Genomic DNA, 16,771 nt, shown 5'->3' on the forward strand with positions numbered 1-16,771 from the left:
GCGGTCCAAAACGCATTACGCATTGAAAGATAGCTTTTGAATCTGTTGGTTTGCTAACAAGAAGGCCACCTGCTGGGGAGTGCGACTTCGTAAAGGGATACAGCGGAGACATACACTTATATATATATATATATATATATATATATATATATATACGCAGTCATAAGTCAATTGAAAAATGAACTCATTAGTCTCTCTCTACATTTCAAATATTAAACCTAGTTGTTGCATAAAAAACGTCCATTCTACAGTTATCAAAAAAACTCAAGTGAACCACACTAAATTTACCATTCTAGGGGATGAAAGAGACGTACCTCACAAGTCTCATCCAAGATTTTTTTATTACAGAGGATGAATGTCTAGTCTGCTTGGTTATGTTCATTCAATGTTTTATGTGGTATCATGTATGGAATTTTGTAATGATTTTGATGACGGAAAAAACTGATTCAAGTGAGTTTTGTTCTGTATGCTTGGGGACACTGATGTATTAATGGAAGCACTTTAATAGGTGTGAATTTTGGTTTATACGTATAAGTGTGCTTAGACATCTATATTTATAGAAGGCGTACATTATTTTAATATTTCACTGCATTCCACACCACTCTTGCCAGTCCAAAAGTGAACGTTTATCGTTTGCTGAGCCAATTGTGCTCTTAGAAGGCATTTGATTGCTAGCTACATACCTTTGGTACTGTATTGCTATGAGGTCAGACTAATCATGTGTACAGTTGAGTCTGTGATGGATGGTTGTGCGAGACGTTTATCAGTTTGCCAGCTACACGAAATTGGTATTGTGTTATGCATGTGAGGGTGTACTGTCTGATATTCTGAATGCTGGTATTTTTGAGGAGAGTGTTAGACTGTTATGGGGCATTGTTTTGCTGATAATATGGTTTATGAGGGCGCATACTGGTCTGACTAACATGGTATGTTGTCTCTGTAAAGGGGCGGTTGTGTCAAGCAAAGGAATGTGCTAATGGACCGTATTATTTTAACAAATATAATGCATTTGGTGAGAGCTGTACTTTTATAGGTGCAGGTGAGTAACAGCAAGGTCACAGTCATGTCATAGGATTCTGTAACTGCTTTTACAGACACAAACGTTGGTGCACCTCTGACAAGAAATATATAGAGGGTTGCTATGGTTGCATCTGAGGAATGTGGTGGGATATCAACACCAAAGCATGTATTCACATGCCCTATCCTCATGTGAACTGGCTTGCGGCATATAATAACTGAATGCTATTGATCAATTGTAATGTAAGCACTACACTATTTGAATTGTCCCCACAAGTCTGTCCAGCATCCAACAGAACTCCTTAGACAGACATCTCCGAAACATCCAACACAACTTAGTTATTATGTAGTCAGCTATCACCTAACCACATCACCTAGCGCCTAGAAATACCACACACAAACCCAACAGACCAAATTACACATTGCTTCTCAGTACAGCCAATACACTGCCGATACACCACACATTAAATTCTGACAGTACTTACCTTTTGGTAATAAACCGAATTCCATGTGTGTAGACATATTAAGAAATCCTTCTATGTCAAAGGAATATATTAAAATGACATTCTATCATCCTCATGAGCACAACAAAGAACTGCAGCCATATAGCTGGCAACGTGTTACCATCTCAACAGCACATCCTTTTTTTTTTTTTTAAATTTCTTTTTATTGTTGCATCCGAAGTATCACATGCGAAAAAAATTAGCACACGGTAGAGCGTCAACATTCCGCTCAGGCCGTCAGTCATGCAACTTTTCTTTGGTGTTGGATGTCATATCCATCATTAGAACACTTTGCTTTTGAACTAGTAACATAAGCAAAACAGAAGTAACCCCAGTAGTCCCCAAAAACAAAACAGCAGCCCACCAGCCCCCCACCCCTCCTCCCTCACCTGAGCCCCTCCCTAGTGTGCTATAGAGCTCTCGTCATTCTCATAGACATGATCTAAGCATTAGAGGAGACAGAGATTGAGCATGAACCCCCGGCATGCACATTGTCCCGCCCAGGGTCTCCCTGACCTCTTATTGCCTGTCTGCAATACCTCAGTCTAGGCCGTGGTACTGTCTCCACTTAGCCCATATCCTCCGAAATTTTTTGGGGCAGCCCCTGGCTTTGTAGGTCACCCTCTCCGCCGCCATGTACAGGTCTAGCCCTCTCCTCCATTCCTCTAAATCTGGGGATTCGGGTGCCCCCCAATGTCTTGCGATGTCCCTTTTCGCCACCACGAAAGCCAGTACCAGAAAGATAACCAAGGGGCGGGTTAGGTCTACTTCCGTTGTCACGCCTAGCAGCGCCAATCTAGGGTCGCGCGGTATGGCCACCCCCAGTACCTCCTCCAGTTCCAGGAACACACCTTCCCAGTATCCTTGAATGACTTCGCAGCCCCAGAGTGTATGGAAAAAGTCGCCATTTTGCCGACGACACCTAAGGCATGTTGTGTCAGGTACCCTACCCATTTTAAAAAGTCTCCCCCTGTCAAAGTAGGCTCTGTGGAGGACCTTAAATTGTATGAGACGGAGTCTGGACTTAATCGCCACCTCGCGAGGGTGCATAAGGGCGAGCTCCCAATCCAAATCCTCCATTTCTCCCACGTCCGCCTCCCACTTGTTTCGTAGACCCTGCAGGTCCCCTAGGATATTGTTGGTCAGAGTTTTATACGTTAGGGATACTGCTCCTCCTTGTATGTGTTCCTGTAGCAACCTGCCCTCTAATGGTGTGTATTCTGGGATGTCAGTAAGTGTGATATTTTGTGCCCTCCAGGCGTGCTTCAATTGAACATATTTGTAGTACTGGGTGTTGAGCAGGCTAAATTCATCCTTGAGCGCCTGGAAGGTTTTCAATTCCCCCCTTGCTATCAGGTCTCCCAGTGCGGAAATGCCGATGTCGTCCCACCTTCTAAAGCCTTTCAGCTTATTAAGTTCGCCTAGCCATTTACAGCACCACAGTGGCGTCTGTCGAGTGGGTCTCTTGTCCCAGCCCATAGTCTTTGTCGCTCTATGCCATGCCGTTATCGTAATCCTGGTGGCAGGTAGGAACTGCTGCCCCACCGTCTCCCCATAGAGGTAATGTAGCACGGTCTTATTTGACCATTTAGATCTCTCTAGTGCATATGTAGGGTGATCGGCTGCCGCATGTAGCCACTCGTTAATCGGGGCGAGGTGTTCCGCCCAGTAATACGCCTCTAGGTTGGGAAGCGAAATCCCCCCGCTATATTGGTGTCGCTGTAGTGTTGAGAGCGCCACCCTCGGCTGTTTCCCCAGCCACAGGAAGGCACGCAGGTCTGCGTGGATTTTATTCAGGGTCTTAGCCGGTAGAGGATAATATTCGTTCTGAAGCGCATAGAGAAATTTGGGTAAGAGGACCATTTTGTACAGTGCGGCGCGGCCTAATAGGGTGAGTGGGAGCTGTCTCCATCTGTCCATCTCCGTCACTGCGTCAACCATTATTCGGGCTATGTTGTTAGTGAAAGATCGTCCCCTATCTAACGTGATGCATATTCCCAGGTATTGAAAGCCGTCAGTCGTGTGGATAAGTTGCTCTGGCAGGCACTCCCGTCGCCCTTTACCTTGTGGATCATATAGGACCGATTTGTGCCAGTTGATCTTGTGGCCCGCCCGCGCCCCGAAGTCATCTAGCTCTCTGAACAGTGCTGGAATTGTCTTGTCTGGGTCTGTCACATATAATAGTATGTCGTCGGCATACAGAGATATTTTCTCCTGCGTTGCGTCCGATTCTCCCCACCTGAAACCCCTAATTTCCCTATTCTGTCTAATCCGTATCGCCAAGATTTCAATCGTAAGGGTAAAAAGAAGGGGGGACAGCGGGCACCCCTGGCGTGTCCCTCTTCCAATTGGAAATTCACGGGACAACCATCCATTGACCCGCACTCGCGCTCTCGGGTTTGAATATAGGAGCTGGACCCATTTCAAGTATTTGGGTCCGAACCCAAACCGATGGAGGGTCTCCATCAGGAAAGGCCAGTGGACTGCGTCAAAGGCCTTCTCCGCATCCAGTGAGAGGAACCAGTGGGGTTCACTTTTCTCACGGACTTCCTGTAGCCAATTATGAGTGCGGCGGAGATTCAATTTGGTCGCCCTGTCCGGAAGAAAACCGGACTGATCCATGTGTACCAGCTCTGTTATCGCATTTCTCAGACGCCTAGCTAGGATCGTGGCCAGAATTTTCGTCTCGATATTGAGGAGGGAGATTGGGCGGTAGGAGGCACAGTCGTCCCTGGGCTTTCCCGCTTTGTAAATTGGGACGATAGTGGCTGTGGCCAGATCCGGCGGGAGACTCCCTGCCCGGTATGCATCCGTGAATAAGGCCTTCATGTGTCGCTGCAGCAAATCCGCCGTCCGTTTAAAAAATTCCGCCGGGAAACCATTGGGCCCCGGCGTTTTCCCCGGTTTCAACGTTGTTACGGCTTCCGATATTTCCTCTAGAGTCAAGTCCGCCTCCAGGGCTACACTGGCCTCTGTGGACAGAGTCGGCATCTCCATAGCACACATATAGCGTTGGGCGTCCTCTCTGGTTCCCAGGTCCCTGGGCCTATAAAAGTCTTCATAATAAGTCGCAAAGGCATCTGCTATGGCCTCATCTGTGTTCACCCGTATATTCCCTGGTAACGTGATCTGATCCACCCATCTTGTTGCTCGTTCTTTCCTACTCAACCAGGCTAAAAGCTTGCCGGACTTGTCGCCCACATCATATAATCTGTGTAGTGTTGCTAGTGCCTGAGTGCGCGCCTCGTCCGTGACTAGTTCCCTGTAGTGTCTCTGTGTGTCTAGCAGTTTCCTGAGGAGCGTCTCTTCCTTCTGTCGGTGGTATCCTGTTTCTAAATGCAAGACGGTCGCTTCTGCCGTCGCTATCTCGCCCTGCCGCGCCCGCCTAGCATCTCCTAGCCTACTCTGGATACGGTCTCTCAGGACTGGTTTCATTGCTTCCCAAAGGGTAACACCGGAATTAACTGATCCCTCATTTTCGGCCATGTAGACCCGTAAATCTGCTCGCACGCCCCGGAGTATTTCCGGTGTTTGGATGTCCCATGCCGCTAGTCGCCATGCCGCCTGCCTCTCCCCTCTCTCTCTCCCCAGCCGGACATAGAGCGGGGAGTGATCTGATATCCCTCTCGCCTTATACTCCGCCAAATCTCTCACTGAGACCTCCTGCCTGGATACGAAGACATAATCTAACCTAGAGAAGACTTTGTGTGCTCCCGAGTAGAATGAATATGCCTCGTGCGTAGGGTGAAGCCACCTCCATACATCAGTGAGGCCTATGGTGGTCATTTGCCGCGCTAGGGCTGTAGTGGATCCTACTGTGTGGGTTGACCCTGATCTGTCCCGTGACGTGCACATAACATCGTTAAAGTCCCCCCCCACTACCTGTATCGTGTCGGCCGTGTCCAGTAGTATGTTCGCCACTGCCTTCAGAGTGCGCGCCTGTAACTTGGGTGGGGCATATACTGATATTATCGTGTATCGACGTCTCCTCCACATCCCCTGGACTCCCGCATATGTGCCCTGTGGGTCCAGCCAAGTGCGTGTGACCGTGAATGGCGTTGTTTTGTTTATGAGAATCGCGACTCCTCGAGAGTCCGATGTGTATCCTGCATGTGCTAGGACAGTGTACCGTCCTCGCGCAATAAAGGCGCATTGATTCCCTCTAAGGTGCGTTTCCTGGAGAAGGATAATGTCAGGCGCCAGTCGTTTGAGGTAAGCAGTCACTAAACCCCTCTTAATTTTGGATCCCAGGCCGTTTACATTCCAAGTCAGCACCGTGACCCCTTTGCCACCAACGTGTGAAGTATCTAATGTACCTGCCATTGTGTGTTACAGCGCCCTCCCCATGTGGGGCCTCTGAGTAAGGATGGCATCAAGTGTGGGCTGGCATGCCTCTGCTGCTTCTCAACTGACTCCCCCCTCCCCCTCGTAACCCCCTGAAACCCCAACATGTGGTGAAATTGAAACCAACTCCCCCCCGCACCCACCTCCCCACCTCCCCCCCCTTCCAGTTGCATCCCAACCTGGGACCAAACTATCCATGGGAGAAGGCCTGTCGCCCTCCCACATATCCCTACCCTCATTAAACAGTAACCAGTGTCAAAAACTCAAAACAGTAGGGGGGTGTGTGTCAACTTGCTTGCTCCTGCTCGGCGAGCCGCTCTCCTCCCTGATCCCCTCGCTGCACTGTTCACGAATGTGAGTTCAACAGCACATCCTTATGCTCACATCTACATAAATCTGAGAACCATTGAGCACAAATTAGATTAAAGTAGTAACTAAGCCAAGTGAATATTCTTTGGTTCCTATTCCTCTTCCACCATGTGGCTTTGCAGAACTTCTACTTGTGCAAATTAAGTTATCCCCAAAACACCCCATTAATTCCTGCCTGGTTTACCACCCCTAGCACCCTCCAACTATTCTGGCACCTCATTAGTTAATTTCCCTTTTATCCCCAAGATATCCAGAGATTTGCCATAATATGCAACTTCAATATGTGGGTTAAGGATAATGATCACCCTGACTCTTTATTTGCTTCAAGCATACCTAGTGCTTGAGCTGCACCACTTAGATCACATCAAATCCCTGGTAGTTCTCTTAAAGTCTCTGAAGTAATTTTGTTGTCTGCAACTGACCACTCTTTAATTTCTCGCTCTGTGAACTAAAAGCAAGGGAGCTGAACTGGCTGTTTTTTTATGAGCCAGAAAGTATGCTAGCAATGGATGGGCCACCTTGATTCTGGTCAATATGAATCTTAAACCTACAAGAAAGAATGTCTAGGCACCACAGGCACCATCGTACCATCCAAATGGTAAAAATGTAATGTAAATGTAAATGTAAATTGATACTTGTATAGCGCACTACTCACCCGCAAGGGTCTCAAGGCGCTTGTACGAATACCGCTGTGGAACCCATCCTGGCTTTTCCCTGTGAGGTGTCCACTCCTGGGCACCCCCAAGGTGGAGGCAAGGCATCCTTAGCGTTGTGGGGGCCGTTGTGGAGATTAAGCAAGCTATTGCCCAGAGTTGCAGAGTGGGACTCCATGATTGGAATAGGCACCAAGGCGAGAATTATCAGGTCCGTGGAATTTTGAGCCCAAGACCCGTCGAGGCGGGGAATTGAACCCTGGTCCCGGGCTAGACCTCTGCATCAGGGTCTGCCGCTCTAACCATTGAGCCACACTTATCTGATATCCAAATGCACATAACATAATGTAGCATATCATATCATGTACATTGTGCCTCACTGCTACAGTCCTAGAGTACACCTACTCCCACAAAGGGTCCCTTTTGCAGAATCTAGAGGGTCCTCAATCATCTAAATTTAGTGCAGGCTAAACTGTCCTCGCATCTTTGACTAAATTCCACCCTAGTCTCGCTAGCATATTCCCTTTGTTCTCCCTGTCTCATTGGAACAGTCCATATGTCTTTGTCTGACTATCTCTGCCCTTTGGTGGTTATTCTGTTGTCTCGCCCCTAAAAGTGAGAGCCAATAGGCCCATATTCCTACCCCATTGGAACAGGGTAGTCAATGTTTTTTCCCTTTCTTGGATGGTGGTGAGCCCCACACATGAAGCAGCCTCCCTATCCAACAATATGCCTTATCCAATCTCATTTTGCTCCCCCCACCAACATTCAATGGCAGATAACTATAGTGGTACTTACCTGTTGAACTCTTGGCGATCTCCTTTCCCGCCTTGATGGACTCTCATCTGCCAAATTCTCCAACTCATCTAATATGGGATGACTTTTCTCTAATGAAAGGATAAACAAAATGAGAGTTACTTTGATCTATCTACTAATAGCACATCAAGCACTCCATGCAACACCCTACCCCATGGTATACAACACCCAGCAAGCTTCATTTTTTTAAAAAATATATTTTTATTGCAGAATCAGGAATAAACATATCCAACAGGCCGACCTAAACACCAACGGCACTCAGCATACAATGCGATAGTAACACAATACACAGCCGATTAGCCCACATCCCGGAGGCTGGGCGGCGCTTCAATGAGTCAGTGCACTGGAGGTACCTCGGTGTGTGCCCCATCCGGGGCACAGGTCAAGTGTAGCACCTCGTTTCTGCTTTTACCCCAAAACAACCAACCCACCCTCTCCATCTATTCCTTGGCCACTCCAATGTCAAGTCACTGAAACATCACGATTACCTTCCTGGGCCATCCGGTTCCGGGAGGTTGCCGCTAGCCGGCAAACCACCCCCTCCTACGATTCCCTCCCAGTTCCCACCCCCTCAACTGCTGCTAATGCGGGTTCCACCATCCCCTTCCTGCTCTAAGGTGACAACTATCAGGAAATTTCGACAAGCAAGTAGTCACAGGGAATCCCAGCCTATTACTGAGCAGTTTCTTCGCCTTCAGTTAGGTAGTCCCTTAACGCTTGCACCACCAGCTCCCAGGACCGTGCCAGTTCCAAACTCTTCTCGTTACCAGTTCTAGTCGCCTGGCGCATTCGTAACACACTCTCACAGCCCGACCACTTCACCAGTTCATTCCTCCACCTCCGTACAGACGGCCCCTCTTTGGACTTCCAATGCCAAGTGATTTCACGCTGTGCCAGTATCAATCCCAGCCCAATGAATTTGCTAGTTACCTTGGTCTTTTTGGTGTGCGGGAACCATAAAAGCAGGCAAGCGGCCATGTCAAAATCTACCTCCCGATCCGTAACAGCATTCAAGAGGTCCCCTACCTCAGACCAGTAGTCCCCCAATTTCGAACACCCCCACAGCATGTGGTCCAGATCCACCTCAGGTTCTAGACATCGTGGGCACATGGCATCAAGCACCTGGAAGTGTCGGCGCAACCTCTCCGGGGTCAAATATGCCCTATGGAGCACAAAGAAATGCACCTGTTGGAATCTCGCATTCCTCGTCCCTTTCCAGGCCCTGTGTAGCACCTGACCCCATACGGAGTCCGGGATTTGTTTACCGACGCTGGTCTCCCAACGCGACTTCAGCTCAGCTAAAGGGGCCAGACCTTCATTCAACATCCTATTGTGAAGACAGGTCACCGCCTTGACGGTGCCCGCTGCCATCACCACATATTGGCACACCATTTTCACCTCCGGTTCGGCCAATCCACCCCCCCAATGCCTCTGCATAGCCGCGACAACCGCCGCATGCAACAGGAAGGTACCACTCGGCAGGCCGAATTGCTCTTGTAAGGTCTGGAACGGGGCCATTGTCCCGTCCACATAGAGGTCTCCTACCATCTGCAAACCCAGGTCCTCCCACTCTAGCAATTGGGACCAATCACCACCGTGCGGTAAGGCAGTTAGCATCCCCAGCGGAATCTCCGGTGCGTATGGCCGGCGCTTCCCAGCCCTCCTCAGATTCCTGTTCCAACACAATCTAAATGTCCTCTCCTCCATCGTGAGGTCCCTACTAGCCAGTCTCTGTTGCATCACGATAGACGACAAGACATGTCTCTGAATGCCGATCCCCCGGCCATCATCAGGCCCCCTGAATTCTCTGGCCACGTTCTGCGTCAGGACCTGGAGCTGCGCTGCCAGATAGTATAACTCATAGTCGGGGACAGCTATCCCTCCCTCACATTTGGGTCGCATCAAGGTGGCCAATGCCACCCGTCTGCGACCGTGGCCCCAGAGAAAGCCAGTCACCAACGTCTTCAGCTCTCGAAAGATACCCTGCGGGATCCACACCGGCAACGTTCGAAAATAATAAAGGAGCCTCGGGAGTGCCACTATTTTCAACAGTGCCACACGGCCCAGTACCGATAGCGGGAGAGAAGCCCAGAAGTCCATACTGCCTCTCAGCGCTCGAATACAGCGCCCCACATTCCCCTCAAGGAGGTCTGCCGCGTCGTGGTAGATGCGCACTCCTAGGTAGACAAAACAAGAGGGTTCCCACACTACTGGCCTCGTGAGCTGCGGGCAGAGCGTGGTCTTCCGCAACGGAAACACACAAGTCTTAGTCCAGTTCACTCTGAGGCCTGAAAGCCTCCCGAACCTGCCCAACATGTCCACCGCGCCTTCCAGAGCCCTTCCAGAGTCCGCCAGGTATAGTAACAAGTCGTCGGCATACAACGAAATATAATGCGAGTCAAGTCCCTGTGCAATCCCGTCGAAAACAACTCCCGTTCTCGCCTGCGCCCCTAGCGGTTCCATTGCGAGGGCAAAGAGCAGAGGGGACAGCGAGCAGCCTTGCCTCGTGCCCCTACAGACCGGATAAACCGAGGAGACCAAGGTCCCCAGCCGCACCCGCGCCTTAGCCGAAGCATAGAGCACACTCGTCCAGCCCCGGAACCCCTCCCCAACCCCGAACTTCAACAGCACACCATCTAGGAAATCCCATTCTAAGCTATCAAACGCCTTTTCAATATCAACCGTCAGCACTACTGGGCCTGGTTCCGCCGTGGCAGCACTATCGATGACCCCAATCAGCCGACGGATATTCATCGAAGTGCTCCTAGAGGGGATGAATCCCGCTTGATCCCTATGCACTAAAGAGGACATCAGTGGTAAGAGCCTGGTGGCTAGGATTCGGCTCAAAATCTTGTAATCTACAGTTAGCATAGACAACGGACGAAAAGAAGAGACATCCAAAGCATCCTTGCCCGGCTTCAGCAGGGGCACAACCAGCGCCTCCATCATAGAGTCAGGCAACCGCCCCAACTGTTTCGCCTCCGCATACACAACCTGCAGTCTGGGCGCCAACACTTCCATAAATTTAGCGTAAAACTCGATCGGCAATCCATCCACCCCCGGGGTTTTGTTCCGCGCCATATGACTGATCGCCCCTCGTATTTCCGCTAGGGTGACGGGGCCCCCCAGGTCCCGGGCTTCCTCCTCATCCAATACCGGCAAAGGGATCTGATCTAAGTAATTACCAATGTCCGTGGCCTCCACTTCGAGGTGGCTGGCATACAGGCCCGTGTAGTAGGACTGAAAGCGCCCCAGGACCGCTGACTGCGAATAAACCACCTCCCCATCCTCCTGTCGCACACTCATAACCGGACATCCTCTAGGGTTCGGATCAGCCAACTTCGCAAGGAGCGTGCCCACTTTATCTCGCTCCTCATGCACTTTCACCGCATACAACTTATAATCATAGCACCGCAATCTCTCCGTCTCAGTTGCTACCGCCTCCTTAGCACGCAACAAGCTGTCTTGCAGCTCCGGCTTCTCGGGTCGCTGCTGTTCCACCTCTCTCAGCAGTTCCTCCGCCTTTGCGAGGTCATTCAGCACCGTCCCTCTCACAGTCAGAAACCGTCCCATACATACCCCCCTCACCACCACTTTCATTGCATCCCATTCATTCGCTCTAGTCGCTGTTGATCCAGCATTGACCGTGAAGTAGTCGTCTATGCCCTGTCGGACCGTATCACAGAACGCCGGGTCATCCAGCGTCTCCGGACGGAGTCTCCACGTGGGGACCGCCGATCTCGCCCGCTGCCATTGCACAGAAATCAGCAGTGGGTTATGGTCCGAGATGGTCCTAGACAAATACTCAGAGTGAATCACCACATTCGCCAGAGACTCGCAACACAGCACCGAATCCAATCTAACATGCAGATCATGCAGTGCTGAGAAGTAGGAGTAATCTCGAGTTTCGGGGTGCTGCGCCCTCCATACATCCACCAAGCCCCACCTCTCCTGCCAGTCCCGCCTATGGGTCGCAAGTCTGCGCACTGGGGAGTCTACCAAAGGCGGGTGTGACCTGTCCAACAGCACATCTGAAATGGAGTTAAAATCCCCCGCCAGCAATATAGGGCCCGCCAAATAATACGCCAGTGAGCGCGACAAACCCTCAAAGAAATGCGCTTGATCAGCGTTGGGGGCATAAACGTTACACAGCACCACCTCCCTACCACACAGCCGTCCTTCCACCACCACATAACGACCCTCCGGATCTATTCTCTGACTCGTGGCTTGGAATGGCGTGCCCGCTCTGATCCATATTAACACCCCTCTGGCAAATGCGGAGTAAGTCGTGCCAAACACCTGACCCCGCCACCTCCTCTGTAACGCCCCACATTCCTGCTGAGTCAAGTGAGTCTCCTGAAGCATCGCTATCTGAATGCCCCTCCTCACCAAGTAGGCATGTACCTTGTGGCGCTTAACCATAGTTCGAATACCCCGGACATTCCAAGTGACACATTTCAAATTAGGTAACGTCCCCATAGAGCATCAATCCCAACAGTGGCCCACGCCAATAAATGTGACCCGCATCACAGCAATTGTACAACCCCTCCAAAACACACCCCTTAACTCCCCTCCACCCCCTCCCCAGGACAGGGCCTAGTAACCCAGCTTCAGCCCCGTTCCAAACCTCAAACACCCAACACATCACACTAGTCTGTAGTCGACACCACAGAAGACCTTAAGGGTTTGGTGAGGACAATGGAGCCCCAAACCAGGACGGCAGAGCAACCACCCCGCGCCCACAGCCCCATACTGCTAATGCAGCCCCATACCTGGCAGTCCAGTAGAAGTCAGGAACGTCCAGGCCTTACAAACAGTTCAGCGGCCACGAGCTTCACCCATTAAATATACCATCTGATGTTTGTGGGGTAACCTCCGGCCCCTGTGCTCCCCCCACCTCCGAGTCTTCATCCCCGGTCTTCTCCACTTCCTCTTCCGAAGCCGAACCTCTGGAGGCGTCATCTCGCTGCGAGCCCGTGATGTTCGCCGTGGCTTCCAACGCACTCTGTCTATCGGCCAGCATTTGCGCCTCTCGCTCGGCCCGTTGGCGCCTATTCCGGGAGCGGATGCGCTGCGACTTCCTGACCCTGACCGGCTGCGCACGATCCCTGGCGGGCCTGTGTGCACGATCCGTCCCCGCACGATACAGCTCCAGCCAGGACCATGCTTCATCCGGTGTTTGGAAAAAGTGAGTTCTGTCATCAACGATAATCCGCAGCTTGGCTGGAAAAAGCAGGGAGTATTGAATCCCTTCCTCTCTCAGTTCTTTCTTCACCGACAGAAAAGAAGCCCTGCCCCGCTGCACTTCCTGCGTGTAGTCCGGAAAAATCGTTACCTTGCTGTTTTCCACCTGGAAGGGCCCTTGGGATCTCGCCCTTTGGATCAGCAGATCCCGGTCTTTGTAGTGCAGCAGTTTACCCTCCAGGGGCGGTTTGGCGGGCACCCTGTGCGCTCGTTCCAGCGAGAAGAAGGGGGACAGACCTTCCGGCGCCACCACCGTCCGAAACCAGTCCTCCATGTAGGCCACTGCGTCACCCTTCTCGATTTTCTCCGGGAGCCCCACCACCCGCACATTGTTCCGGCGGTTGCGTCCTTCCGCATCCTCTGCCCGACGCTCCAGGAGCGCCAGGCGACGAACCACGTCCTCAAGTTTATGCTCCGCGGTGACCACGGCCGGTTTCAGCTCCTGGAGCAATTGTTCGTTGGATTTCACCCTGTCAGAGAGCTTTGCGTGGTCCGCCCTCAGCAGGCCGAGCCCCGTCGCCACCTGCGCTATGTCCTGGTGCAGCTCGTCCTTCGTGGCAGTAATCGCGGCCAATATCGCATCGAGTCGGAGATTCAGCCTTTGCTCCTGCGACGAGGGCTCTGTCGTGAAACCGTCCTCAGCCCCCTCCGACCTCCCTTCCCTGTGCTCCGGTGTTGCGGCGACTCCAGTCCCCTGCGCGGCCATCTCGAGCGCGGGACGCCCGCCTCGCGAGCAGCCACCACCAAAGGTGGCCGGTGGCGACAGCTCCTCCAAACGTTCCGATCCCGGGCCCGCCCAGCACCAACGATGAGACAGCCAAGCAGGCGCAGATCTCCTATCCCCAGGGCAAGCGTGGTTATGTGGAGCCAGCCGTCCCACTCCCTCGCCCAGCCGCCAGCTTCCGGTCCAGAAGCCGTAAGCCCCACCGAGCAGGCGGGCAGCCGTGAGTCCGTTTTCCCGGGCTGATCAAGCCCCCTGCCCCTAGTAGCACCGGGCTCCGTGCGTCGCAGCCAGGGCGACCAAGCTTCTCCGCCGTGTGCGGTCGGGCCCCACGTTAACCCGCTGTCCCAGCCAGTAGCAAGAGGGCATCACATGGCCCCTGGGGCGGAGAGGGTCAAGCTAGAGCCGCGGGAGGTGTCTGAAATGATGCACCAGGCAGGGACATGGAGCCGTTTCCGCCAGGAAGCAGGTCACTCCACTGGCAAAGTACCGGGCAGAAACTGTAGTCTTTCAATGGTGCTCTTGCATATCTCCAAAGGCACTGCCAGCAATCATGCCCAGCACCCAAAGCCCAGACGCAGCCCTCCTTGCAGTGCCCTGAGACGCCCCTAATTGGGCCGGAATGCGCCGGCCACCCCGGTCACAGCGCACCTCATGGTGCCAATCCGGTGCACCCTCGCTGGTCACCGAGCGGGGCCTCCCCCGGCGACCGATCCTCCAGCCGCTACTCAGCCCGCCCACTCTCCGGGGCGTCCAAGCGCTGTGGTCCGCTGTTCCACCAGCGCCCCGACCACTCACCGCCCACTGCGGTACTCCAGCGGCCCCCTCTGCGGCACACACAGCAGCCGGGCGGCCCCTCTCTCCCGTAGGATCTCTGGCCGCGCTGCCCGAGCCCAGCTCCAGCGCTCCAGCCGGCCGGAGGAGCAGGTGGGGGAGGGGGCGCCACTACCTTCAGTCCTCCGCACTGATCTCCGCCGCCGCACAGGGCCCGCACCCACTGTCCGTTCCTCGGCTCCCCGCCTCACGATGGACCTCCAGGCGCCTCCAAGCGGCCCCGCACTGCTCCCCACACAGGTTCCGGAGCTTCACTCCGTCGGCGCCGCCATCTTGTTTCCTTTGTCCTGCCGAGCCGGGCCGATCGCCAGGTCCGATCTACGCGGCTTCCAGGGTCCCGACGGGGGCTAGACGGTCCCCACCAGGTCAGCGACCCGCCAAGACCTTATTTATAGCTGCCAGGTAGCATGGGGCAAGGTAGTTCAGGAGTAAGGACGGGACTCGGCGCGGAGCAACTCGCTCACGCTGCCATCCCGGTCGGCGCCGAAACCACGCCTCCCAGCAAGCTTCATAATATAAATTCTACTTGTGTTTGACCAGAAAGCTTTTTCTAAGATTAAGTAGTCTCTAACCATCCTCACTAGAGTACTTACAGAATAGTGAGTCTTCATTTATACTACAGGGAACACCTGAACTACTTCTGACACTCAAGTGTACTAAGTAGAGCACTAGACCCGCTACACCAAGATGAGAGGTCTGTACTAACTAGTAAACACAGCATGTTTCAAGAGTAATGTGACAAACAAAATTAGGGAATGTACCAAGTTGAGGTTGATGGAGAGAAGTTGGCACGTGAACAGTGTCTCGTATTCGATGCACAGTAGGAACTTTGGCAATGAAACTTCTCCTCAGTACCCATGCCAGGTGTTAGAGTGTCAGGTTATAATGCCTACATGGGGTATATTTGGAAAGATAGTTACGTAAAGATCTCTAATACCTTACTAGAGGTCTAATCAGGTCTGTTGATGAGCTCCTGATTGCTACTGTAAGATCATGCCCGGTGCATCATTTGCCCTGATCTCGCCCGACTTAGAATCTTCCATTCTCCCTGGCTCCCCTTATTACTGCTAGGCACTGCTAGGCACTCCCACTACCCTTATCCTCTCCCACTCACTAAGCAGATGTTACCTAGCATGACTCTCCCAAAACTTTATTCTGAATTAGCTAAAAGTGCCGCTCCTGACTGATGATAGGGTTTACTGCACTTGCGCTCCAGGAACCTCAAATGGCTTACTTTACTTTCGCTGCAGTATCCCCAAAGGGCCTGTACTCGCCCCACTCAGTAAAGTTCACTCTCCCGGGCTCCCTCTAACAGTACTAGGCAATGCCAATACCATTACCCTCTCACACAATCAAAGGTTTTTGCCAAACTTATTAGGTAGGCGCATCCCTTAGGCCTGTCCTCACTCCACTCAGAAAAGTGTACTCTCCCCGACTCCCTCTAACAGCACCAGGAAATGCCACTACCCTTACCCTTTCCCACACGCAAAGGTTTTTGGCATACTAATAATAAAGGTGCATCCCTTCGGCCTTCTTTATACCCCACACCTTAACACCCTATCCTGCAAGACTTATACCCCACACCTAACTCGCTTTCTTGCATAATTCAACACCTCTGAGGGACATTCACGGGTAACCTTTTTACTCCCACCTCTCAGTTAATACTCGTTGACATAACAGACCCCAGCATGCGCCTCTCCTCTCAGTTCTGATAGAACTCCAGAAATTAGGTATTAATAGTCATACAATTAATTACCTGACCAACCTCTCGACAACCGCGACTAAGGGGGTCATTAGGATCGCGGACGGACTTGAGTCCGTCCGCGACCCCAGAGCAGGAGGGAACCTCCGCATGGCATGCGGAGTTCCCTCCAGTGCAATTAGGATGTGACCGCAAGGGTTGCGGTCACATCCTCTATTTATAACATTGCGGCGGGTGGAGCTTCAAGCTGCACCCGCCGCAATGTTAAAAATGCACGCATTGCATTTGCATGCAGTAAGAGGCAGGCACCGCGCGGTGCCTGCCGCTTTCTGCATGCAAATGCAGGGGGGTACCATAGGTACCCCCCATGTGCACCCCCCACCCCCCCTTCACCTAGGGGGCCCGCAACGGGCCCCCGCAGAGAAGTTCCGTATGTTTTTCCACGGCGGAAAACCCGCCGCGGAAAGGCATACTTTACGGGCCATCCTAATATGGTGGACGGTGTCTGACAGACACCATCACCATATTAGAGCTTTTCCGCCGCGGTTGTAAGCCAGCCGCGGCGGAA

At 52.3% G+C, this 16,771-nt stretch overlaps 1 protein-coding gene across 4 annotated transcripts in view; it reads right to left on the reverse strand.

Moving 5' to 3' along the window:
* The window catches only part of ACIN1 (apoptotic chromatin condensation inducer 1), a 1,432,530-nt gene that overhangs the window by 939,523 nt on the left and 476,236 nt on the right, over window positions 1-16,771 (reverse strand). For all 4 annotated transcript variants that reach the window (XR_013594955.1, XR_013594954.1, XM_078644895.1 and 1 more), the window contains exon 5: window positions 7,685-7,773. Coding sequence is in view for 2 of the 4 variants with exons in the window: in XM_078644895.1 (XP_078501021.1) it covers window positions 7,685-7,773 (89 nt within the window). In the remaining 2 variants the exon portion in view is untranslated. The remainder of the gene's footprint in view (window positions 1-7,684; window positions 7,774-16,771) is intronic.

The sequence above is a fragment of the Lissotriton helveticus genome, chromosome 5_1 (assembly GCF_964261635.1).
Source record: "Lissotriton helveticus chromosome 5_1, aLisHel1.1, whole genome shotgun sequence".
Classification (NCBI taxonomy): Eukaryota; Metazoa; Chordata; class Amphibia; order Caudata; family Salamandridae; genus Lissotriton; species Lissotriton helveticus.